This window comes from Oryzias latipes, chromosome 15 (assembly GCF_002234675.1).
Source record: "Oryzias latipes chromosome 15, ASM223467v1".
Classification (NCBI taxonomy): Eukaryota; Metazoa; Chordata; class Actinopteri; order Beloniformes; family Adrianichthyidae; genus Oryzias; species Oryzias latipes.
The window spans coordinates 3,364,220-3,391,636 of NC_019873.2; the positions used below are offsets into that span (position 1 = coordinate 3,364,220).

The window sequence follows — 27,417 nt, forward strand, 5'->3', positions numbered from 1 at the left end:
ACATAAAAATGTGCTAAATACTTTTGTAAATTGTGGTGTTTCTGGTTCAAACCCGACAAGTTTTAGCTGTTAGTGGAATAGAATACAATAGACTTTGTGTTATACAGACAGACAGACAAAACAGAAGTTAAAGCTGTAAGTTTGAATAATAGATACTGAGTCGTTTTTAAAAATTGTACAGAATGAACTTTATAAAACATTGATTTGCCCCTTTTTTGGTGTAATTCACAGAATCTCACCACAGAGCCTTTATGTGAAAATTTAGAACAAAACTATCTCTTTAGAGAGAGCCACAAATATATAAAAAATTAAACATGCAACTAAGAATGATTTCTACTACATGAAGGGAAAGCCTGTTCCACTAAAACAGGAGTGTCAAACATCCGGCCCACGACATGGTTTAATCTGGCCCACACATAAAGAGTAAAAATTGTAATTATGTTTTTTTTTTAAATCAAATTTCTAGTCCATTCCTGTGGCAAGTTATGATTTTTTAACCCTTGTGCTATCCTAGGCACTTTACTATTGGGAGTTGGGTCATCTAGACCCACTAGACAGTGCTCTGAACCTTTTTTCTTCAATGATTTGTGATCTTCACTGGTGTCCATGGATTACATGAAATCTTTCCACCTTTATCCACCTTTGTCATGGTAGGGAGAACACGTCAATGTAAGGGGGGTCATCTAAGATAGTACAAGGGTTAAAAGAAATAACCGATATGCGCAATTCTGCCACCAGGGGGTGCAAAGGAAAAGCAGGTGAAACAGCATATCTCTGCATGTGCCAAAAGCTAAAACTAACAGCTCTGTGTCTGGGTAAAGGCCCGTACACACCAGGACGAATATCGGCGCACGTTATTTTTCCAACACGTTTTTTGTGTTCACACCCAGGCGATTTTCGCTGACGATGAGCCGAGTGAACATGCAATTTCATTCCCTGACATTAGATGGCGCTTAATGTAAAACAGAAATACTCCTGTACACAAGGTGGCGCTGCGCAACTTTACGCTTCTTAAAGTCGCTTTTCACTCAGAAGAAGAGAGCAAGTATTTACGCGCTTGTCAGAATCAAACAAAGAAAACATGAATATTTCCAGCACCAGTAGCTCTAGCTCCAGTTCCAGAGATGAAGAAATTATTGTTCTGTTGAATGATGAAAGACGCTGGAAAAGACGCTGATTTTGGGTACATCCCATAGTTACGAGTAGAGAAGAACATGGGGGATTTTATCGACTGGTACAAGAGCTGAAAATGTATCATGAGCGTTTTCGGGGATATTTTAGAATGTCCGTCAGTGAGCGCATCTTCTTCGTCTTATTTCTTCACGGCGGTGTAGACGCTACTTGCGTATATCTTCTTCGCTGGTATGTGTGCTTAGCATGACAGTTTTGTGTTTGAGCGCCCCCAAGTTGTGTTTTACTGTAACTTCAGAAGCTCCAGACACGTGTGCAAAAGCGCCATTCTCGTTGGTCGAATAGTTTTTGACACGGCGCGTCAAATCAAAAAAACGAACCCGAGGTGTTTTTAAAAAAATGACGCTTTTACGTGTGGCGTTTTTCGCGTCGGTGTGCACACTCACATTGGTGCCTTTTGTTTAGTCACGAAGCGTTAAACGTCGGCGAATATCGTGCGCGAAATTCGTCCTGGTGTGAACAGGCCTTTAGATGCAGTTTGGTTCCGCGTGAGCCTCACCGCTGTTACGTTGCTATTAGAATGATGAGTAGTGACACCTTCATTAAAAAATGTTGTCAAAAAGAAAAAAAGGTTGAAATAGAGTGCTGAGCTTTCCAGGAAAAATGGACAGAGTTTTATTTGTTCACGGAGCTGAATGCCAAACCTGCATGCTTGGTATGTCATCAACAGGTGCTGAACGAATACAACATTCAGCACCACTATGAGACTCACCATAAAGAAAAGTTTCACCATTTGCTGTTAAAAAAAGGAGAAGATTTACCAACTATTAGCTGGACGGAAAAAACAACCATCTGCATTTACTGCAGCTGTCAGTGACGTCAGTGATGGAGCAGTGACAGACACCTTATTGCAGACAAGTTGATGCAAACATCCAAACCATTTTCTGATGGTGAACTTATGGAAAAATTCTGAAGGCTGCAGAAGTCTTGTGCCCAAAAAAGCAGCCGACCTTTGCCAAGATAAGTCTGTCAAGGATTACGATTGCATACAACATCTCTGAGGAGACTTGGGCACTAAATGAAGGAATCCAATAATTTGTTGTATTTCCAGTCACTATTGATGAAAGTGTAACAGGACGTGATCAGTTCATTTTAATTACACAAAATATTGACTGTCTCTAAGTTTCTTTCCCCCCCTTGTATTCTGTGTTGGGTTTTGTAGCCCCTCCTTAATGTGTTCTTCTTCACTGGTTTTCTCTTTATAAGGTTGGCACTTTCTTTCCCTCTCTCCTTTTTGTTTTACTGTCCAGCGGGAGAGGTGGGTGTCCTGTAATGTTAGCCATAATGAATCCTCATTTTATGTTAATTATTGTGCCATATACTGTTATTATTTGGAATCTGTTATGAAAAACATAAAAACCTTTGTAGATGTTAACTGTTTATTTCAGAATAAGAATTTCCTGTTCATGTTCTGTGCTCCCTCTACCTCTCACCCTCATGTAGGAGCTAATACGGGATGCTAACACCGTGATTTCTATTTTCTTTTTGGAAAATTGTCAGATACGCAATAAACGGAGGTGGTCTCCAAGGGTGCTGCTGTGTCCCGAGATCTTTTGACTTCCTAAACACAACGCAGAAGTGATCCGGTTACAAAAGCACCAACATCACAGATATGTACAGCTGTGCATATTTATTAGAGGTGTTAAAGTCACCGCTACAGCAGAGTTTCTGGAGTTCATGGACACAGCAACAGTTGATGACATAGTAAGTTCTCTAGTTACTGCGCTGGACGATGTTGGAGTGAACTGGTCACATGATGTCAGTCTGGTCACATGATGTCTGGTCACTGATGTCAGTCTGGTCACATGATAAGTGTCTCATAATAAGTGATTAGGTACCATGTTGGTTGAGGCAACAAAAACAAAGCTGTTATTTAGCTTTTATGTTACGGTCCGGCCCACTTGGGTTCAGACGGGTTGAATGTGGCCCCCAAACCAAAATGAGATTGACGTCCTTGCATTAAAAGGTATGTAATATTTTTCTTATATCCTCAATCAAAATTAAAAGTAAAAAATAAAATATTTTCCCTTTTCAAACTTACTATAGCATTTAGGTTTAAGCAAGTGTATTACTGTTTTGTTCTCTATTTTGACCATCAACATCGTTCACATAGTTGTGTTCCACGGTAGTGTCAAGGTTTGACCACTAGATGGCGATATATTTCCTCCAAAACATAAAAAGTTCAAAGGTCAACCTGTCAAAGAATAAAGGAAGCTGTCATCTATTCAGAACACGTTAAATAATTCCTAAGTAAACAATTTATATCAAATAAGAACCCAGAAAAAGTATTACAGAATTTCTAAAATGATCAAAGTAAAAGTTCCTTTAAAGGGTTTTTCCATTCAGAAAGGTCATTGGTGGTTTGTTCTGTCTGCCAAGCGGACCGGACTGCCCTGATTTGTTTGCTCTAAAAGAGGAACTGATTGTGAAAGTGACTTCCGGTGGACCCAGCCAGCTCCTCCTCTTTGACATGTTAACTCGGCTTTGCTGTCAATCCGAGCAAAGCAGAGAGAGCTTCAGAGCTGCAGAGAAGTCTGACTGACATGGAGAAATTAGAAGGAAGACAATCCAGAAAGAAAGTAGTGGCAGTGGTGGGCGGTGGTTTGGTAAGAAGAAAAAATAAAAGGGATTTATTATTTACTCATTTCACTAAGCTTGTGTTTTCATCTTATGACTAGAGAGCTGCATGCTTTCCATGACTCTCAGCAACAAATACACACTTGCAGAGCAATGGTATTCACAAATGTACACATAGAGAAGTGGAGATCGGAGGGGAAAAGGTTTCCAGAGGGGGAAGACTTACACTCCAATGTGTGGTAACAACTAAAGGCAGATAGGTTGTTTTTCACCTATGTCTCTTTGTAGTGTGAGTATGACAGCGCTCTGCTTTTCTCTAAGAGATCAGCCACAACCTCCTAGATGGAGACTGAGACAAAAATCACATTGAAGAATCAGCCAGATGTGGTGGTAATTCATCCAGAACATCAATGAGTGCATGAATGTGCTTTTATTCCTCTGTGTATTTAGTCTGCTTTTTTGGGAACCTGCTCTGGTTTTAGCCTCTGGGATCACAACACATTTGGGAATCTGTGTTTTTAGCATCATCCCTTTATTTTCAGGTTGGAGCGTTAAATGCCTGCTTCTTTGCCAAAAGGGGCTTCAACGTTCACGTCTTTGAAAGCAGGGAAGGTAGGAATCGTGACGTTGAGACAGGATCAATCAGCCTGCAAGAACTACACCTAGAAATAAACATATGACACTTCTGACCTGACCAGGCTAACACCAGAGTTTGTGTGTGTTTGTCAGATATCAGGAAAGCCAAAATCGTGAAGGGGAGGAGCATCAACCTGGCCTTGTCTCACAGAGGTCGGCAAGCATTGAAGCATGTTGGAATGGAGGACAAGGTATAGAAAGGAAATTCCTCTCATTCTGATGGAAACAATGATTAGACTTGTCTCGGGACATTCGGGGTAATGTCCGATCCTGATTGTTAATCATTGAAACAAAGAGAGAGGTCCACCTTCCACCGATCTCCACTGTCCTCACAAGAGAAGCCAAACTCTGAGCATCATGATGGTTCCTAACATTATAGTCCTCTGCTTGCTCTTCATTCACTGCAGACATTTGAACCAAAGTCTTTCCAGATTTGCTGCACTGAGCTCAAATGGAAATACTATTGTTAGTATTTTTTAACAAGTTCTTCTGGATTAAAATTACATTTATGAGTATTTCTTTATTCAATTTGTGTTGAATCAGATGAACACTTGTTGGGAAAAGATCATATTTGTGACGTAAAAAACAGGCTGGGTGGGCCACAAGCTCCCTGCTCAGCCCACTGAATTCAGAATCTGAATCCCAGAAAACCACACAGGTTTTTGGTTTTGTCTGCAAACAGCGTAGTCAGATTTAAAACACCACAGGGAACGCTGTGACCACAAGTCAAACGTGGGTCCTTCATTCACATCTTCTGTTGCCGTGTTGGAGCAAACATGTCTGTTTTTTGCTCAGATCATCTCCAAGGGAATTCCCATGCATGCAAGAATGATCCACTCACTCAGTGGCAAACAGTCTCCAATCCCTTATGGCAGAAAAGGCCAGGTGAGCCCACATCACGCAGAAATTCTACCATTTCTATGGAGAGACAGACAGACAGTACCGGGAAACAACTGCTTGTCTGTCCAAGAAAAAAGCCTGCGAGATTTTAACCGAATGTTACATCATCAAAATAAAAGACCATCACTGAAATTTCAGCACAGAATAGGAATTCCTGCTCCTGCAGAAAATTCCACCTTGGATCTTTGCATCTAAAGCAAATATTGTCCAGGAATGACCCAAAACATGGACATTCTGTTTCTGAAGGAAAAGTATTTAAAGCAAATGTTAATTGATGACTTTTGCTAAAATAATAACATTAGAATTATGACTCGTATTTGCATTTCTGAGTCTTGTCTAACAGCAGTTGTGTGGAATTTTCCTGCTGCTTTAATGGCGGGGGCTCTTGATGTCATTAAGAGACCTTCAAACCAAACCACATATTTGCTTCATCTGTGGACGAAGGAAGAGCTTGATTCTACATGAATGCGCACTCTGTCACATTTCACTTCCTCACAGACCCTTCTGCTTTCAGTACATCCTGTCGGTGGACCGGGCTAACCTGAACAAAGAGCTTCTGAGCGGTAAGAGACGGCAAAAAGATGCTGAAGACCTGAATGACAGACGGCCGTCTCACTGACAGCTGAAGCTGCACACAGCGAAGCTGAAGAGATGCTCTGAGTTTGGATCACACGGCACTGTTCACCTCTGAGTCTGTGCTCCAGAACAACGCCTCTAACCTTCTTCACGATGCGGCTGACAAATCCACTGAAGACGTTTTTGGGTTCATTCCAATTTGATGGGGTTTTGCCTCTTTCTGGGGGAGCCTGTCATAAAGCACTGGAACATTTCAGTTTTACACTCATTTTCAAATAGGGGAGCGTTACTTAGTGGAACCGTGTATAATGTGTTTTCTAAAAACCTTCAAGGAAATCAATGTTTAGTCTGAAATAGAAAAGAAGAGAGACAGCAGTGGGCATTCACTTAAAAGTAATAATATTTGATTTTAAATCCTATCTTATCATTTTACGAAGAGTGTTAACAAGGCTATAAAACCCTCACATGTCAAGAAAAACCAATATTTTATATTATTTCTTTATTTATACATTTCGTCTAGGGGTTGAACCCCTATAAAGGACTAATTCACCCACAAATACATGTTACCCATAAAACCTGTTAGAAACCGCGGCGCATTACTTCACGGCTTCACAAACCTTCAACGTATAGTTTGTTAAAAGAAGATTGCAGGAGTCAGCAGTGAGGACAGGAAGACAGAACAGCAAAATGTCCCAGATTGAAATGGAAGACGGAGTGAGCCGGCGTGTCGGGTGCTTCTCTGTGCTCCATGGAGTCCAAAGCAGCCTATAGCAGAAGCCAGGAGTCCGTCAAAACGTGAGATCAAGATGAACACGGCGCCATTCTAGTGTTGGGATGTGGAAAATGAATATGCACTGAAATGTTTTGAGCCCTGCTATAGAAATGCTGTGGCTGTGATTTCCTATCATTTCTTTGTGTGTTTCTGATCACCACAGTGGATTCATTGAATTCTGCCTGTCATGTTTAATGGATTCATTTACTCGTAGATTCTGCACATATTCTGATGTGTTGCTTTTCTTCACTGTGCTTGATGAGGCGCCTCATGCGTGTGACACCGGGACTGACTTTAATTAGTTCACATGGATAAAGAGGGACTCTTTCCAGAAATGATCCAGGCTGCTGTTGTGAACTCTGAGATCAAGAGATTTGGTTTGCCAAATGCTGACGCTGACGAACACTCAGGTGGCTCTGTTTAGAGGGAGATTTAGATCGATCAGCACAAAGCTGCATCTCCTTGAGTTTGTGCTGACAAGCTCAGCTGTTATTAGCATTATGACAGCATGCTGGATTTTAACGAGGTCTTTACGTTGTTGGGTCAGGTCTGCATTTGTGATATAAACTGTTTTGTAACATTTCCCATTCACAGAGGCAGAGACGTATCCAAACACCACGCTGAACTTTGAACACAAGCTGCAGGACTGGAGTGCTGACACGGGGCTGATGACCTTTAGCAGGTAAACAGTTTCCGTTAACATGCATGTACCCACATCGGCCTGGAAAAAGGTGCATTTAAAATCCTACAGATCTATTGATCCTGTTCTCGTTTGAACATGAATGCAAAGACATGTGCTCAGTGCGTGTTCATCCATGGGGTCCTGGGAAGGGGATAAACTCTTTGATTGACTTTTGGTCGGTCTGGAATTTTAGTCATAATTTTTACTTTATTTATCCCACTATGGGGAAATACTTTCTTCAGGCTGGCTACACTTGTGGGGCGACAGCAGGGTGGGGAGAGCAGGGATCGATCCACCGGCCCTTTGGTTGTTGGATGACCTGCTCTACCGCCTGAGCTAAACTGCCGCCTAATTGGTTGTCCTTTAGTTAACCATGACCCACAGTTTACAGTCCAACCAACACTGCAGCAGCCTCAGGTCTATTTGGTTGAGGGAATTAGTCTCCCCAAGCAGTTCATTACTAACTCACTGGTGAAGGTCGGGAACTGAATTTAGTCATATCTGGAAAACTCATCATAAAGCCTTTTTTTCTAATTTCTATGAATACCAAACAGAACCCAGTTAAAATGCAGAATAATGAGTCACTGATTGAATAGTAAAGGCCTGAGCAGATCCTTCCTCCGTGTGACACTACAGGATCACACAGAGGCTGAAAACTGGGAGCAGGTCCTCCAGTGTTAACCGCCAGGAAAAATACAAACACAAGTCATCATGATGGTCAGGGCAAAATCCACACAACACCCATCTTTAATCCTGATACTTTAGGATCTCATTCCTGTGGAAGCTTGAAATCCACAGTAAAACAGCAGTTAAAAGTTCATTCATTCATTTTCTGTACCGCTTTGTCCCTTTCGGGGTCACGGGGCTGCCGGAGCCTATCCCGGCTACTTGGGCGTAGGCAGGGGACAACCTGGACAGGTCGCCAGTCTGTCACAGGGTAGAACGTCCACAATCACACACCCATGCACTCTCACACTCACACCTATGAACAATTTAGAGTTGCCAATTAACCTATGAAGCATGTTTTTGGACAGTGGGAGAAAGCCGGAGATCCCGGAGAAAACCCACGCATGCACGGGGAGAACATGCAAACTCCACACAGAAAGGTCCCCAATTGATGTATTTTTCATGTCCCCCAGCCAGGACTTGAACCAGGGGCCTTCTTGCTGTGAGGCAAAAGCGCTAACAGCGTAGCAGTGTTCATTCCAAACAGAAAATGTGTCCTGGAAGTCCCATCTGTCATGCATTGATTTGATTCTACACATTTTAAACGTCCTCAACTGGAATATTTTTGTTTTTGTAAAGGCGCTTCTGTTAGTGAAAAAAAGAGCGTAAAAAAAAAACAAGTGTTTGTAAGTTACTTTAAAGTTCTTAAGTGATCTAATCCTATTCTGTAGCAAACAAAGCACAAACATTGCTTTGCAGTTTTGACCATTCCTGCAAATCTTTTAATTTTCTTTTACTGCTCTATATGACTTGCTTCCAGTTTGAACCAATTAAAGTCAATTTAGTGGCCACTTTAATGCAACACGGATGTCGCCATGTTGGAACCAGAAATCATCAATTAGCAGTGATTGGTACAAGTCAGTCTAAAGGCCCGTACACACCGGGACGAATATTCGTCACGTTTTTTGTGTTCACACCCAGGCGATTTTCGCTGACGATGAGCCGAGTGAACATGCAATTTCATTCCCTGACATTAGATGGCGCTTAATGTAAAACAGAAATACTCCTGTACACAAGGTGGCGCTGCGCAACTTTACGCTTCTTAAAGTCGCTTTTCACTCAGAAGAAGAGAGCAAGCATTTATGCGCTTGTCAGAATCATACAAAGAAAACATGAATATTTCCAGCACCAGTAGCTCTAGCTCCAGTTCCAGAGATGAAGAAATTATTGTTCTGTTGAATGATGAAAGACGCCGGAAAAGACGCTGATTTTGGGTACATCCCATAGTTACGAGTAGAGAAGAACATGGGGAGTTTTATCGACTGGTACAAGAGCTGAAAATGTATCATGAGCGTTTTCGGGGATATTTTAGAATGTCCATCATTATTTCTTCGCGGCAGTGTAGACGCTACTTGGCATCTATCTTCTTCACTTGTATATGTTCTTAGAAAGACAGTTTTGTGTTTGAGCGCCCCCAAGTTGTGTTTTACTGTAACTTCAGAAGCTCCAGACACGTGTGCAAAAGCGCCATTCTCATTGGTCGTATAGTTTTTGACGCGGTGCGTCACACCAAAAAAACGTATATTCGCCAGGCGTTATTCGCCAGCGTTTTTCGCCACGTTTTTTGTGTTCACACCCGGGCGATTTTCGCTGACGATAAGCCGAGCGAACATGCAATTTCATTCCCTGACATTAGATGGCGCTTAATGTAAAACAGAAATACTCCTGTACACAAGGTGGCGCTGCGCAACTTTACGCTTCTTAAAGTCGCTTTTCACTCAGAAGAAGAGAGCAAGTATTTACGCGCTCGTCAGAATCATACAAAGAAAACATGAATATTTCAAGCACCAGTAGCTCCAACTGGTGCTTGGTTCGGGGATATTTTAGAATGTCCGTCATTATTTCTTCGCGGCAGTGTAGACGCTACTTGGCGTCTATCTTCTTCGCTGGTATGTGTGCTCAGCAAGGCAGTTTGATGTTTGAGCGCCCCCAAGTTGTGTTTTACTGTAACTTCAGAAGCTCCAGACACGTGTGCAAAAGCGCTGTTCTCATTGGTCGTATAGTTTTCGACGCAGCGCGTTGAACCAAAAAAACGAACCCGAGGCGTTTTTTAAAAAGTGACGCTTTGACGCGTGGCGTTTTTTCGCGTCGGTGTGCACACTCACATTGGTGCCCTTTGTTTAGTCACGAGGCGATAAACGTCGGCGAAAATCGCGGGCGAAATTCGTCCCGGTGTGAACGGGCCTTCAGTCTACATTTCTATGGCAACCACTTTCTCCAATCAGGAGTGAACTTGTTAGAAGACCACACTCCTTCCACTGACACCAAGCTCAGGAGAATCTGTCAAATGAGGCCACCTACTTGTATTCAAGCATCTGATTGGTCAGTTTATAACTTGAATAACTTGCACTACAGCAAAAAAGGAGGATTATCAAGAAGATGTTACAAAAGGTATCAGATCAAAAATGTTAATTCTGACCAATAGAATGACTGACTGAGTAACAGCTGTTTATTTTTCTATTGAAGTCTGTGAGATTTTGGCGATTTGGAACTAGCAGGTACTTCCTGTTTGGAATGGGGTCACTCAGTCCAGTTCCTATGTGCGGTCAACAATGACAATCCATCAGGGTGTCAGGGGAGGGCTTTATTTGTGATGCACCATGAGGGTTGGGCTACTTGGTTGTAGTTAAAAATTTTAAACTACACCTTTCTGCTGTTTGTTTGCTTTAAAGGTCTGATGGATCAAAGGATCAAATTCATGCAGACCTGATTGTCGGTTGTGATGGAGCGTTTTCCGCCACTCGAAAGCAGTTCCTTCGCCGTAGTCGTTTTAACTACAGTCAGACGTACATCCCTCATGGCTACATGGAGCTCACCATGCCCCCCGTTAATGGCGAGGTCAGTTCCTAGAAAGTCATTTGTGTTGGTGAGTTGTTGTTGATGTACAACAACTTCACTTTAATCAAGATTTTCTTTTGGGCTTGTTTTTGTTTTTGCAGTTTGCCATGAAGCCTAATTATCTGCACATCTGGCCACGAAACACTTTCATGATGATAGCCCTACCCAACCTGGTGAGTAGGAAGCTGTTTTCTCATGTACCTGGGAATTGCAGACAGTAAGTTTAGTTGTAACTGCATATATGTGCTGTTACAGTTAGAAGAAGAAATAATCAGTTCAGAGAAACAGCGACCTCTGGGATGTCTTCTAAGCCCACTGAAACGTACACTACAGTTGACAAAGTAGGGTCTAATCAATGCCACCGTACTTTGTCTGGTCTTTTTCTTGCTTTGGTCCTGAATCTCCTCTAGTCTTTGTTCTCCTTCTTTAAACCCGTTTTTCAATGATTATCCTTCGGGATTAACTGAGTTCAGTGTCATCTCCTGTCTGTGAGAACTCTTCGACTGATCTTACTTTGCTATGTACTGCCTTGATTTTGAGAAGAACAAAATAGAAGAAAGCAGTCTAGCTGCTATGGATGCCATGGTAACAGCAACACGGCTCAAATGTCTACTGGGAGGATTTTATTGATGCTGACATCTGCTCACACAAGCGATGAGGAAATGCATCAATCTTGCAAAAATGATGCTACGTTTGATGCTTGCCCCGCTGGGGAGACCTCTAGATCTGAAAGGGATTTTCAGAATGAGACCTTTGCTTTTGGAATTCCATTTTGTTTAGCCAACAATGTGCAACAGCAGATGTGTCTGCAAAAACCCAATGCTGATTAGAATAAAAGACAATAAAGAGCAGCAACAGAGAGGAAAAAGCAACAGTATGCATAAAGAATCTCATTAGTAAAATGCAAGGAGTCTTTAGATAGATTGACTATCAGGAAATTAATTTAGTAAAAACACAAGAGTTGACAAAAAAACTGCATATGAAATACAATCTACTATCAGACACCATCAATTCTCTTCAGAATGAGGGCAGTTTTCTGTTATGAAATGTTATTTCTAGTGGCTCTTTTTTTCTTATTCAACCGAAGAAATGTGAGCTCTAGAGAATCACAGGTCTGCATGACTGATTAACCTTTGCTCCTCTTAAGGTGGGAATTGAATTCATCAAGGCTCCTACAGCCCCCTGCAGCTTTATGGTGTTCATGTCTTATTGGTGACCTTGGTAAAAACACGACGAGGAACTCATCTTTTCCATTTTCCTGCTTTTGTGATGGAATATTCAGCAAGGAAGTCAAAGCCTTCAAAGTAAAAAAGTTTCATGGCCAGAGAAGTATTTAAGATATTGCAGTGTTAAAGTAGTTAGTTTTTAATAATAACAACAACAATAATAATAATAAATTTAATTTATTAGGCGACATTGTTGACATGAGAAGTGAAGGAGAGAGTGCCGTCAGGATTCACTGTTTTCTAACTTTACTTCTTATCTTCTCACCTAATAAAGAAACTGCCCTATTTTGTCACAAAGAAAGATGTTTTAAAGTTGAATGGTTTAGAGTTAAGAAGTTGGCTCTGCAATCTCCATTCATAGAATTGAAGAGTATTATAGGAGACAACATAAAAAGAGAGCGTTCAACAGCAATCCCCAAACCTGGAATTGTTTCAAACTGGAAACATGATAACAATAAAGCACTGCCTCAAACTACAACCAAAGTTTCAGTAGTTTTATTCTTCCAGCACATCTTCCTATTGCTTTAGATCTTCTGTTTTTCACATCATAATCTCTCTTAGATTCTCCAAAATAAAAGCCCTGTCTGCTGCTTCTGGAGGAAAAGACTTTTAGTTGTACACAGCCCAGATGCAAAAACCCTGAAGTCATTCAGTCTTTGAAGCAGTTCTGCATTATAACCGGTCGCAGCCCCAAATCTACATTTTCTTCCCCATTTCAAAAACAATAGTGTGTCACACAGCTGTGAAAGAGGGATTTAGCCGTTCTCATCAGCACATGTCATGATTATGTTTCAATCCAGGACAAGACATTTACCTGCACCCTCTTCATGCCCTTTGAGGACTTTGAGAAGATCACAACAGGGGACGAAGTCATCCAGTTTTTCCAAAGTTACTTCCCTGACACGATCCCGCTGATTGGAGTGTAAGTGGCCGTCTTGACTCTCCTGTCCCCAATCTCCTTTTCTTTTTGTTTTTTGGCCTCTCCGCCTAATCTAATTAAATCAGGAATTCTTCAAAAACCCTTTCTTTGAGCTTCATTCTTTTGTGATCCATGAAGTGTGATTGTTGCAGATTTACACTCACGTGGGGATGAGGCTTTAATTTAAGGTGAATCATGTGTTTCAGGGACGTGCAGAAATGAGGAAGGCAGGAGGCTTTTAGTCCCTCTGCTCCTTTCAGGGCTGATGTTATCCTGAGTGCTCAGGCTTTCCTTCCTCTTTAATATTTTCAGAATCAGGGCAGACTGCTTTTTCAGCACAGTCAGATGTCTCTGCAGCCAGAAAGACACACAGGCTGTTTAGAAAAAACACTGACTAAAAAAAAATGAAGTCTGCTGCTCAGAGTACGTTTGGATGTTTATTTGTACTTTCAGTGAAGCACTCAAGAAAGATTATTTCCGCCTTCCTGCTCAAGCAATGGTTTCCGTTAAGTGCTCCCCATATCACATTGGTGACAAATGTGTCCTGATGGGAGACGCAGCCCACGCCGTGGTGCCGTTCTACGGGCAGGGGATGAACGCTGTAAGTGACACCGTCTGGAGGACAGGCAAGGCACAAGGATGAACAGAAAAGACTCACGGTTCCTGTGTGTTTCAGGGCTTTGAGGACTGCATTGTCTTTGATGAACTCATGGAGCAGTTCAACGAGGACTTCTGTACGTTTATGTCAGATTTCAGATGTCAGACTTTCAGATGATGTCACTGCTGACCTCTGTTCCTTCAGGTGCCGTGCTGCCTGAGTACACCAGGGTGCGGGTTCCAGACGACCATGCAATTGCAGACTTGGCCATGTACAACTATGTTGAAGTACTTCACACACCTTTATACTTGTCTTCTGTCCTAGCATGCATTCTGTTCTATAGTACTTCAACTGGTAAAGAATAATATCTTGGCTTATGCACAGTTATGGGCTGCATGGTGGTGTAGTGGTTAGCGCTCTTGCCTTTTAGGTGCTGGTTCAAATCCTGTCTGCAGTCTCTCTGTACTGGACTTTGGATGTTCACCTTATGATTGAGAACATGCACAGAGTCCAAAAACATGCTTCATAGGTGAATTGATCATTTTAAATTGCTCTTAGATATGTTTGTGTGTGGCCCTGCAAAAGACGGGCAACCTGTTCACGGTGTTTCCCGCCTTCGCCCTACAGGAGCTGGGATAGGCTCCAGCAACCCCTTTACCCCAACAGGGATTTAGACAGTTGCTTATCAAAAACAAATGCTGATTGTTATTAAAATGTTCCCGCCCTTAGAAGACTAGAAACCTCCAGTTTAAAACTGACCTTGTGTTCTAAAGAACAACGTTTAAACTTCTAGACTGAAGCCAGTTCGAAAATAAAAGTATAACCAGATTAGTTTGCATGGTTACTACCAGAAGCATGTTTTACAATCAAGTTATTATTATTTTTTTTTTACTTCTGTGGTTAAATTTGATATTGTAGAGAACTCTGGGTTATTTTTTTGTTACTTTTTATTATGTCCCGCAGCAGCAGTCACTGACTGCAAGGACCATATTGTTTTCGCAGTTGGAACGACGACTTTGCCGCCTTTCAGTGAGAATGTGACCCCTGCCGCATGCTCGAAAAGTCACCAAAACGTGCACACACCTGGGATAAATTGCAAATGAATTTTCCACAGAGTCAACGTCACCCCCCGAAGACGATGACATCACGGCCAGCGATCCCATCAAAAAAATGAATGGGCCGAAAATCGCGTATGGGGCCCAGCACTCACAGAGTGCAAGGACCATATTGTAACTGCTACGAGGGTCGAACACTCAAAAAGGTCCAAAACGTCAAAAAAACGCGTCAAAACGCCAAAAAATGGTGTCAAACGTCGCCCAAAGCACAAAACGACACGACAATTGTGTAACGCAACAAAAATACACACACACACGCACAACACCACCGCACAAAAAAGACAAAATTGTAGTCGCAAAAATGACGACAAAAACACGAAAAAGCCCCAAAAAGCCCTCAAAAGACGGGTTTAAAGCCAAAAAGACATGCCCAGCCTATAGTAAAAGACAGGCCGCATTGAAATACATAGGAAATCCTAACCGCAAAAACTTCTATATTGTTTTTGCTTCGTTTATTATTATGGCCCGCAGCACTCACAGAGTGCAAGGACCATATTGTAACTGGTATGAGGGTCGAACACTCAAAAAGGTCGAAAATGTTAAAAAACGCGTCAAAACGCCAAAAAATAGGGTCAAAAGTCGGCCAAAGCACACAACGACACGACAATTGTGTAACGCAACAAAAATACACACACACACGCACAACACCATCGCACAAACGTTGAAATTGTAGTCGCAAAAATGACGACAAAAACACAAAAAAGCCCAAAAAAGCCTCAAAAAGCCCTCAAAGGAAGGGTTTAAAGCCAAAAAGACATGCCCAGCCTATAGTAAAAGACAGGCCGCATTGAAATACATAGGCCACCTGACTGCAAAAACTTCTATATTGTTTCGGCTTCGTTTCACTGTTATGGCCCGCAGCCGCAGTCACTGACTGCAAGGACCATATTGTTTTCGCAGTTGGAACGACGACTTCGCCGCCTTTCAGCGAGAATGTGACCCCCGCCGCATGCTCGAAAAGTCACCAAAACGTGCACACACCTGGGATAAATTGCGAATGAATTTTCCACAAAGTCAACGTCACCCCCCCGAAGACGATGACATCATGGCAGGTGATCCCGCCAAAAAAATGAATGGGCCGAAAATCGCGTATGGGGCCGATCAAAATGTACTTCAGAATACAGTTGCGAAACCCAAACACACGTGTTGGGGATATCCCAAAGAAGTTTTGAAATCATTACGGGACGGCCACACGACCTACGGCCTGGCGGCCATTTTGTGGCGAACTCTGAGAATTGGCGATTTTTGTGTTTTCCCACGATAAGGGAAAACAACACTTTTGTTTGAGCGATTTTAAAGAAATTGCACACACATGCCACCAGCATGATTCTACAACTAACAAAGAAGTTTCGTTGACCTTTGACCTTGGGAAGAGGCAGCCATTTTGATTTTTTTTAAAAAAGCACCTTTAGTAACGTGTACAAACGAAAACTCGTCCTAGGGATTTTTATCGATCTTCTTGAAACTTCTCGGGCATCAATGGCAAGCTACTGTGGACAAAATGTTGGAATTAGAAGTTGTAGATTTTGAAAGGCGTGCGTGTGGCGAATTCGCAACCGTCGCCGTTTTAGCTAGCTTGCACATATTTTATCGGAATGTTGTGAAAATGAAATATGCGATCCCCTGGCCCACACTGAACAAAATGATGTCACATACGACAAAATCGATAAAGGAATGTGGGCAGGGGAAACAAAAAACGATCGCAAAAAAAAGTGCTGACTCGGCAAAAAAACAAAAAAAAATCAGATTTTTTTTTAAGAATCGTCTAACGAAACCCAGATAACTTTGACGGGTATATCCAAACAAAATTTTGAAATAATAACGTGAAGGCGACACGACCTACGGTTTGGCGGCCATCTTGTGCCAAAATCTGCCATTTTGAGATTTTCGCATTTTTACACAATATGGAAAAAGGAACTTTTTTTCGAGCGATTTTCATGAAATTTTGACTGGCGTGTCCCTAGCCTAAGTCTACAATAGCCTCTGGAGTTTCGTCGACCTTTGACCTCGGGAAAAGGCCGCCATCTTGAATTTTCTATAAAAAACACCTTTACCACTGGATTCAATCGTAAACTTGTCGTTGGAATTTTCAGCGATCGTCTCGAAACCTTTTGGACATCAATGGCAAGCTACCCTGGAAAAAATGTTGCAATCAGAAGTTATAGATTTTGAACGGCGTCCGCGTGGCAAGCTAGCAAAGTGGCGCACTGTTATAACTCCCATGCCTTTCAATACAATACAGTGAAAATTGAATGCATGCATTCATGCCTGAAACTGAATACATTGAAAAACACTGGATACGGACATATAAAGAATGTGGGCGTGGTTAGCATAAAACCACTGTTGCTAAGGACGACAAAAAGTTTACTTTTACTGATTTGTCCGAAACTGACATTTATCTGTTCGTCTTCTCAAGGGGACCAAAACATAAAATGGTTGCAATGGAGATAAAATAAACAAAAAAGCCGCCATTTTGGAAAAAGTGGTTTTTTTATCAACTTATGGCATATAGCTCTCACCAATGGAGGAATGTGTTTTTCTGAGTCAGTTGATGATGCTGATCGCTATGCTAGCACTTTTAGCTATGTTAGCATATTTAGCATAGTTAGCATAATAAGCATTTTAGGTAATGTGTTTTTCTGAGTCAGTTAATGATGCTGATCGCTATGCTAGTACTTTTAGCAACATTAGCATAGCTAGCATAGTTAGCATAATTAGCATTTTAGGTAATGTGTTTTTCTGAGTCAGTTGATGATGCTGATCACAATGCTAGCACTTTTAGCCACATTAGCATAACTAACATAGTTAGCATAATTAGCATTTTAGGTAATGTGTTTTTCTGAGTCAGTTGATGATGCTGATCGCTATGCTAGCACTTTTAGCCACATTATCATAGCTAGCATAGTTAGCATAATTAGCATTTTAGGTAATGTGTTTTTCTGAGTCAGTTGATGATGCTGATCACAATGCTAGCACTTTTAGCCACATTAGCATAGCTAGCATAGTTAGCATAATTAGCATATGCAGTTTTGACTAGCCATTATCAAAAGTGGGCGGTGAGGGCGGTGGTGCGTAGAGTTGGGCGTGGAAGGCGGGTTGCGTCTGCGGGCCATACAACGCCGCTTGTGGCTTTAATTGTATTTGAGGTTTGACACAAAAAATGGGGAGATGTTTTATTGATTGACATGTAAACATAGAGTTACACTTTAGCCATGTGCACATGAATGGGTCAACCCCCCCACAGGGCCCAACGCCCCAGTCATCAGTACAGTGTGCACACTGGCCCCTGACTGACACGTGGGGTGTGCAGGTGATATGAAAGTGCCTGTTGCTCTGATTGTCTAATTTCCTCATTTCTAACAGTCAGGCTGCATTCAAGGAACTGGCAACCTGCGCTTGAATAGCACTGACTGCGTTCTTGGAAGTGTGCAGGATTAGGGGTGGTGGAAAATCGTGAGAAATCTGTATGACACGCGTGCGTCTCACCTACTTCCCCCTTTTTTACCCTTGTGTATTGTTAACAGCAACCCGTCACCAGTAGCATAGCCGTAGAAAACATGTTTTCCTTGGATTGTCTACGAACATATAGCGTGTGCCCCTAAACAGGTTCAACAATTTTTCCCCGCACTTGGCTTAAATGTGACAGCTTGGTAACTGGGTCTAGTTTGCTTGATCAGAGAGACAGGGGGGTTGGTGACGTCACTTCTAATCTGGATGAGGAAAACCTGAAATCTAAAACCTAGTTAATAAACTAAAACCTGCCATGTTGCAAACTCTCTCCCCTGTTTTTTAACAGTCATTGGTTCTCAAAAGCATTTGAATTCTCATGCACCGCCTTCTTATGCTAGCTCACACACACCTGCATCAAAATGAAACAAATGATTTTGAAATGTTTTTGACACCTTAAGCTTTAGTCACTTGCACGTGTATTTTTTTCTGGTACTAAAAATCTGCAAAAAAGCAACTGTTGGTGAGTTGAAGGGCAAATGGAGACAGCAGATGAGACCAAAGCTGGTCTCCCAGCAACTGAATGCTTCTGACCTTCACACAGACCTGAACCTGAACCTGAACCTGCACAAAATGATCAGCGTTTCTGTAGAAATTCTATATAATAAACCAGCATCGTTTCCAGATAATTTAATTATCTGGACTGATGATAAATGCTTTTAATTGTTTTTACATTATGTACAAGGGTAAGAAAAGAAACGGGGTCTTTTTATGTAAACCTTTTGGTTTGGAAATGTCACTTTTGCTGCTGCAGACAAAAGAAAAGAAAGTCTAATCTAATTTAATCTAAACTCAGACTTTTACATGATTTTCCATCCCATTTGCTTAATCTTCTGTCCTTGAAGGGAATTTTCTTCTCTTCTAAATCTAACCCAGACTTAGTATGATGTGTTTTTTTAAATCAAAAGCTGGTCTGCAGATCTCAGAGCACAAACAGGTAAGAAGGTCAATTTTTCAGGATGGAAGGATGAAGAATAAAATAAGATGAAGTTTAATATGTGGTTAAATGCTAAAAGAAAGAAGTGACCTTATTTTGCACTACTTTGGAACACAGTGTTCTTTATAGTGGCTAATGCTTGCGGACCGCTTTAACACAAAAGCTAAAGTGATTTACAGTGAAAGGTTTGCAGAAAGCAGCTCCTCTCACGTCTCAGGAGAGATTGCTCTGGTGGAATGAAGCCGCCTCATCACACGTTTCATGTCCCACATTTCAGATGAGCTTCTTGTCAAACGACTTTATGATTCATTTGTTGTTATCTTGGGAGACGCAGGGTTTAAAAAACAGGACATGCATCCAGAGACAGTGCAGGAATGACACCAGATAACTTCTGTCAACAAAGTCTTGAACACAGGCATTTCATGCACCACACTCAGATATGAAGAGAATTACTTTAGAAAAGCACATTTAGGATATATTTTAAAATAATATATATTTAACTTTAGTTCAAAGAAGAGAAACCTGGTCTAAATATGTTTGAACACATATCAGGATGGCAGTTTTTTGTTCAGTTGGATGTCTTGTAATTCTTATTAAAAAACGTACATAAATAACATGTTTGAATGCATTTGTACTCAGACTTTTCATGTGTTCGAGTGTTTAATTCAAGTGTGAAAGTGAAGCAAAGGGAACAAAGGTTTTAAAAATGTGTCGTTTTGTTTTTTAGATGCGAGCACACGTCAACTCCAAGTGGTTTCTCTTCAGGAAATATGTGGATAACGTCCTCCACTTCTTCCTGCCGAAGACAATAATTCCACTTTACACAATGGTAAAGGTGGTGTGTGAACCATCACTGCTGTGAAATGACCACATGTAGTTCATGGTTCTTTCTTTCTGTAGGTCACTTTTACCAGGATCCCATACCATCATGCTGTGGAGCGCTGGCATTGGCAAAACAAAGTAAACATTTTTATACATTACTTATTTCACTCCTTGGCGGTTTCTTTACAACTATAAATCATATATGTGTATTGATTTAGCACATTCTTAAATTCCAGAAATATCAGCAGCCATTAAAGGAGAAACATGTGACTCACACAAGTTCAAACTTTCCCCTTGAGAAACATTTCAACCATTCAACTCTGCTGAAAGTAGAAAAAGCTTTTTTCAACCTTAGAAAAGCTCTTATATGTAGTCCCTCATAAAGACGGCAAAAGGTTTTTATTTCCTTATTTTTTAATTGTTCAGCTTGTTGAACTTGAAGGAAAACAAGAAGAATGTGCAGTTTTAAACCTCTAACCTTTGACTACAAGGTTTTCTTACCGTTACGTTCATTTTGTGCACCAGACAAATTGAGATCTGGATACAACATTGAAAAAAAACAAGTGTCTCTAAAATCAATCATTTTTGAATTGGTAGTTTGTGCGCTCAAATGAGCGCAAATGTGCGTAAGAATTAATATTTTGTACACATTGCACACATTAGTATTTTGTGTCCTCAAAATACAATTTTTTGGCAACAATTTTGTATTTCATGGCCACAAATCAGCATTTTGGGGCCACAATTGATTATTTTTGTCGCCACAAATTAGCATTTTTTACCATTTTGTAGATACAAATTAGTATTCTGTGGGCACAAATTACTAGTAGAAAAAAAAGACACTAAAATACTAATCTGTGCTCACAAGATACTAATCTGTGTGCACAGAATAGTAAGTTGAGCCCGCAAAATGTTAATAAAATACTAATTTGTGGCTATGAAATTGTAATTTGCATACACCACATACTAGTTTGTTGTATTTTTTTAATGTTCTGTAGAGATCAGACTAGAAACCATAAAAAAAGAACAATCATGCTGATTTTCTTTTTTCTTGTACTTCTATAAGACTTAGGGTGAATGTCCTTTGGAGAAACTAGTGCTTTGTTCAAGTCACACCTGGCTTTTTGTCCAAACCAGAGTGATTTTCATTTCAGTCATTAAATGAAAAGAGAGCCGGTTTGGCACGTCTTTAGTTTGTTTCTCAATGTAGCAGATGTGCACGTTCACAGAGATACTGGTCTGTTTGTAATTCTAAATAACAGCAATCTTTTTTAAATACATTCTTGGAGAATTTGATGGAAAGCAAATGAAAGCTAGACTTTTTCACGGTGGTTGTAGGTAAAATAAAGATAACTAGACTGAATCTCCGTCCAATATATTTTTCTATCTTTGTTTCTAAACAGGTGATAAACTACGGCCTGCTCCTCAGTGCTGTGGGGGCTGTTTTGGGGGGCTCCTACCTGCTCACCAAACATAGTCAACAAGTTAACAATCTTGCTGTTCCTGCTGAGAAAATGTGGACCAGACTTGTGAGTTTTCGGATCCCTGGAATGATGACGACCCAAATGTGACAAAAGTGAACTCATTAGCTGTTCATCAAATGATAGAGAGCAGGTCTTTAATGCAGAGATGGCTCTAATTCTAATAATAAAATTCATCAAAACATTTTGACAATACCATAATGATGTAGTGGTTAGCGCTCCTACCTCAAAGCTAGAAGGTCCTGGTTCCAATCTCGGCTGGGTTCTTTCTGTTAGCATGTTCTCCCCATGCATGCATGGGTTTTCTCCAGGAACACCGACTTCCTCCCACCATCCAAAGACATGCTTAGGTTCATTAGTAAAGGTGTGCATGTGTGAGTGTGTGTGGGACAGTGATTGTGTGCCCTGTGACAGCCTGACTGGGGTGTACCCCACCTTTGCCCAACAGTAGCTGGGACAGGCATACATTCATGGGTTTAAACAAATGTTTTACAGAAACCAATAAATGTGTGTTTTCAGCAGTCAGTGTTCAATCTCTTTCTTTGGTTTCATTCCTTTAAATACTCTCACTGGACTTTGGAAAACATTTAACTTTAAACAGCAGTTGTAGAAACAGTTTCGGCAAAAAGATTCCTTTATACTCATCAACTAATCCAGAAATGTCCTTTTACTTCTATAGCCCAATATTACAACAATAGTCATCTGAATCGGCTTCACACCATTAATTGTGTAATAAACATGAAATCATACAGAACATGTAGTCATAGAGTTCAATAGGTTATGACTAAACTAAACTAAACAGACTAAACTAATTTGTCCATCCCGGCCCTTAGACCCCCCTTTTCTGTAAGGAAAAACTCTTAAATAAAACAGATTCCGGAAAAAAAGAAGAAACCTCAGGCATCCGTAACCCTTGTGCCTAGGATAGCACAAGGGTTACGCTGCAGCTTTCTCAACCCAAAGACCCGCAGCCCCCCACCCTGGTTCGGGTGTATGTGACCAAAGAATATGACTTTTTTGTGTTTTACTTTTACCTTACTGCTTTTGCATTACAAAAAGTATGTGAGCAGAATAAAAAAGAATTGGTCTGTTTTGTAGGCTGTTGTAATTAAGAGGAATTCCTGTTGGATAAAATAGCTTCTGAAGGTAAAAGAAAGTATGCAGGAATGTAAAAATATGTTAGAATTTTTCTATTGATTTCAACAATCAAAGCTCGATGATCACATCAAATCGTTTAGAAGGATGAAGCCCTTTTGCCCTCCCAATTTTTGTTAAAGAATTCCAGCAGTCGGTTCTGTGATGGCATTGAAAACCTGGAAAAGCTGCTGCATTGACAAGCCAGACTTTTGGAGACATCTTCATTTCAAAAGCGTGTTATAACAGCAGAATTCTGGGACAGGTTAATTGGCTAAACTGATTGGGGGATGTGATAAAAACTTTATAGAAGATCGCTCAAATATCATGTTTGCACAGTGAGGATTGTACACCTTATGGAATAGAAGGGCTAAATATTTGTGAAACACATCCAAATACTCCCAACAGTAGAAGACTCCAGGATCAGGAGAGGGCTGATAGGCCATGCTCTATAACAGTGGTCCCCAACCCCCGGGCCGAGGACTAGTACCGGTCCATGGGCCACTTGGTACCGAGCTGCAGACAGAAAAAAAAAGTATACACTAATTTTGATTATTTACGTTTTGTTTATTTTCTGATACTAAAGGAATTTTTGTTTTGAAAAATGATGAGTGACCTTAAGCGGCAACGGTAGCTCAACCAATAGCTTATAACACTAACCTTTGCCATTGTCCAAGACACGTAAAGAGCGATGCCGTATTGGAAAGGCGGATATGACCTGGCGGTCTTCGATCAGAGATTTTTCTTTCCCTCTGCATATTAATATGCTTCAATTCATCCGGTCATCCAAAAAACTAAAAAAGTTTGGTGTTCCAGCCAGAAAATGTGAAAATCATCTAATTCGGAAGTTACTCCCACTCGATGATGTCATCAACAGTCGCCGGTCAGCTAAGTTAGCGTGTGGCTGGCAGCGCTCTGAAAACGCATGACAACATTCTCATTACTGACATGTACATAAACTTCTGTGCTTCAGAGCATACCCGTGTGAAACCTTTCTTCGTGAGGGTTAACCCTTAACTTTTTTTTTCCAAATGTCCCCACTATGGCGAGAAGACCTAAGAGTAGGGGAAGAATTCGGATGCGGTCTGTAGATCTCCTTTATTAGCTGACAGTAATAATTTACTTGTGGAAAGTCACATCCCTGTTTTCCAGCTCTGTTTGTGTAATTACAGTGAATTCTATAATTACCACAGTCCCGCGGGTGTTTTTTCATTCACTCATTTATTTATTTTCTTTTTTTTTTTTTTTTTTTTTTTTTTAACTTGTCCTGTCCAACAGCTAGGCAGACAGATGAGAGCTGAGGGCCTCTTGGGTTGGACATATTTTACTTTAACAAGAGGGGTTATTAATCTTCAGACAAACCAAAGGTATGTCTGAATAAACCCCTTTTGTAATTGAGGCCAAACTTTATTAATTTCAAACATGTCTGAAAATCTTTGGTGTTGGACCGGACGGAAAAGGAAAGAGGGGAAGAAGAAAGAGGGACGTTAGAGAGAGGGGGGGTAGGGGGTGATAATAGGAGGGGAAGGGGGATAAGACCATGAAGCAGCATAAAGCAACAAGTTTACTGGTTGTTAATCATTATGGTAAGGTTCAAATGTAAAAAAAAAACAAAAAAAAAGGGCGGAGCCTGTCCACACACACACTCAAATGTTATAAACACACCTGTTAGTTGCAAAAATGTCCACCTGTCGACATGTACACAAAACAGATAGTGTTCACACGCATACTTATGCCTTAAAACCAACTAGTGTGAAATATTTCAGTCATTCAGTCTGTTGAGCTGACACCTGTGCTCAGGTGAGTGTTTATGTTCTTCTAAAATGGATGGTGGAACGTGAAAAGAAGGAGGGAGAGTGCCCAGCCATCCCCACCCCAAGACCCCCACCGCACCAGCAGCGGCAGCCGGATTCCCCCCAACACCACACGGGAACCGGCAGGGAACAACCGCCGCCCGGGCGACCAAGCCCGCCACCCAGGCCAGGGCCAGCAGGGCCGCCGCAAGGCCCCCAGAGCCAGAGAGCAGGGAGGCACGGAGGGAAAGAAGGCGCCGCCCCAGCCCAACCAGGAGAGCAGCCCCCCCGCCGCGCCGGGAGAACCCAACGCAGGGCCCCACCGGAGAAGGACGCCCACAGCCCCAGACGAGCACCCCACCACCACCCAGGAGTTCCGGGCATCCCCCCGCCCCAACCCCAGGTACGGGCCAGGACCCCCCAAGGGAGACCCACTCCGCACACTATTTATTTTCTTTTGTTGTAGTTGTTGTTTTTCAATTTTCAATAGTTTTTGTTCCTGAACAGTTGTTTGTTTTTGGTGTGAACTTCATTACTTATTTCTGTATTTTAAAAAAAAAAGAAAAAAAAAGTTTTTATATGTTTTTACAGTTGATCACATGTTTTGCAGACCGCATGTTTTTTTACACTTTTGCAGCTGTATCTATTTAATATTTATTTATTTATTAAATAAGAATCTCATTTTTGATAATAATTTTCATAATAATTGTAATAATAATTTTTAATTATTTAATATGAATGTCATTTGTGATGTCCTTTTTTGATGTTATATTATATAGATTATTTCTGAATGTCGTTTTTGCTGCCACAGATAAATGAAATTTCCCCATTGTGGGATTAATAAAGTCATCTATCTATCGACCGACCGACCGACCTATCCATCCATCCATCCATCCATCCATCCATCCATCCATCCATCCATCCATCCATCCATCCATCCATCCATCCATCCAACTAATTGCAACAAGCTAGCGTAGCGACTCTAGCCTATGGGCGTATTCAAATTCTTCCTCTACCCCTAAGCCCATCTTCTGCATTATCCTGAAAACAGATTGAACACAAGGTGAGAATCCCCGACACTGACCCATATTTTGCGTTTTGTACCTTCTTGGTGTAATTTTTTTCCTCCTTCTGTGCAGCTTTCTGTTCAAGCTGGAAAATCTCAATAACATCTAACTAACAACTTTTGTCAATGTCAATGTTTTATCTACTTTGCAGATTTCACAGTGTTCAACAATAGAATGGTAAATGGCGTGTACTTTATAGTACATTTCTACTTTCTTTGAATCCCTAAAGCGCTTTAAGGACCCAGTCCTATTCACTCACACATACTGATGGTGGCCTTAAACTGGTGCCAACCCATAACCACCAGGAGTAATTTGATGTCCAGTGTGTGACAGACAGGGCTGTGGGTGGTAGTTTGTCCCTCATGGTGTTCCATAGATGTACATTCATGGCCAGCACCTGTCTGTTGAGCTGTGATTGGCTCACAAGGCTGATAAATAGCAGCAGTGGGAGTTCCATCTAGGTGCTGGTTTCCTGGTTTGGCCTTGGTGGGTGAGCTTGACATGTGGACCTTTTTTACTTAAGCTTTTAATCATTTGAGTCCTTTTAAAGTTTTTAAGCATTTGAGTTTGCAAGATTTTAAACTCTATTTATATTGACAGGTGGTGGCATGAGTTCTGACCCTGGGGCATGAGAGGTAATATAAGGGTTTGTAAAACATGTTTGTCCCAGGGGAGAACTAACTTATTTTTCTTTTTCCAGCAGAGTTGCCACTGCTGTTTTGCTTAGTTTTTTTAGTCATTGTTTTTAATGTTTTAATCAAGCTTGACACCCTTGCTTTTATCCATTTTTAAACTGTTTTGTGCTCATTTTTAGTATCTTGGTGTCTGGACCTGGCTGAAGGTGGCTGCCTCCTCCTTTTATCCTTATGGTAGCTGGTGGGTGCCATATTTAGTATTGTGTAAGGGGGACCCCCTGTTTTCAGCCCATAAATTAGTGGTGACCTGCTCAGGTGCACCTCTTCTGTTTTGTATTTTCTTTTAATCACTGTTTGGGTTGTGGTGTGTTTTGTGTGCATTTGGGCCCTGAGCAGGTACTCCTGGTGAGAGTTGGATCAGAGATCTCCCTTGGTGGTGTTTGTGGCTACCCGCCAGTGCAGTGGGGCTGAGTCGATCCAGGAGGCAGCCGCCCTCATGCAGTGTTGGAGTGCGGTCCAACTGTCCGAGTCTATTTTAACTTTCTCTTTTATGGAATTTGTGTCGTTTTTTTTTTTTTTTTAATAAATTGTATATTCTTAACCTTTATGAAATCCAGTCTCCATTTGGGGTGCACATGTAAGAGGGCGTTCGGTCACAAGTGTCTTACCCAACGACACATGGCCAGACAAAGCAGGAATCGAACCTGTGAACTTCCAGAGGTAGACCACCTTAAGTCTGCACCACGGCTGCCAGTAAACAAACGAACATAAAGGGCAAAGCTCTAACTCACATTCACAGTGAAAAGGGATTTTATTAGCCGCAGAAATCCATTCATTATGTCTATTCATAGCTGACAGCTCAGGAAGGATATGAGAAGGGTGTCAGAGTTAAGCGTCCCGGTCACATGTTCTCTTTTTAATTAGGCTTCACACATGTATTTACCTCTGGAGTAATTACACTGACTGCTCCCAGTGCCACTTTTTAAACGAGATGAGATCTGGTACGTAAGCTCACACACATGCACACACATTTTGCAAGGAAGGCTGGACCTAGGACCATCTGTCCCCCACCCTTCCCTGGTGGGGAGTACGGGGCCCTTGGCAACGGCGGCCGTGTCCCTTGGGTGTCGGTTTCCTGGGCCCGGCGGTGCTCTCTCCGTGCGGGGAGGGGGTTCACATTACACCTGAGCCGGGGGTGTTCGTGTGCCTGGGGGGTGGGTTCGGGTCCTTGCCCCTGAGCGCTGTGCCCCGCCAAATTTCCAACTGTGGCCGAGCCTGGTCGGGCCAT

At 41.6% G+C, this 27,417-nt stretch overlaps 1 protein-coding gene and 2 long non-coding RNA genes across 3 annotated transcripts; all 3 read left to right on the top strand.

Annotated features, from left to right (window-relative positions):
* Positions 1-2,059: 2,059 nt before the first annotated feature.
* LOC110016482 lies at positions 2,060-2,724 on the top strand. The gene is made up of 2 exons (XR_002291775.1): positions 2,060-2,449; positions 2,635-2,724. It is a non-coding gene; the product is annotated as an uncharacterized LOC110016482 (long non-coding RNA).
* Positions 2,725-3,642: 918 nt separating this feature from the next.
* Positions 3,643-22,015, top strand: kmo (kynurenine 3-monooxygenase). Its single transcript, XM_004076887.4, has 15 exons — positions 3,643-3,797; positions 4,311-4,380; positions 4,498-4,595; positions 5,200-5,289; positions 5,819-5,867; positions 7,247-7,334; positions 10,733-10,898; positions 11,000-11,071; positions 12,925-13,046; positions 13,497-13,644; positions 13,720-13,777; positions 13,846-13,928; positions 19,928-20,029; positions 20,101-20,160; positions 21,423-22,015. The coding sequence occupies exons 1-15, from the start codon at positions 3,735-3,737 to the stop codon at positions 21,588-21,590; spliced, it is 1,437 nt and encodes a 478-aa protein (XP_004076935.1). The 5' UTR covers positions 3,643-3,734; the 3' UTR covers positions 21,591-22,015.
* A 3,379-nt stretch (positions 22,016-25,394) lies between these two features.
* LOC105355719 lies at positions 25,395-27,082 on the top strand. The gene is made up of 4 exons (XR_002874845.1): positions 25,395-25,980; positions 26,095-26,129; positions 26,309-26,370; positions 26,526-27,082. It is a non-coding gene; the product is annotated as an uncharacterized LOC105355719 (long non-coding RNA).
* Positions 27,083-27,417: the final 335 nt, after the last annotated feature.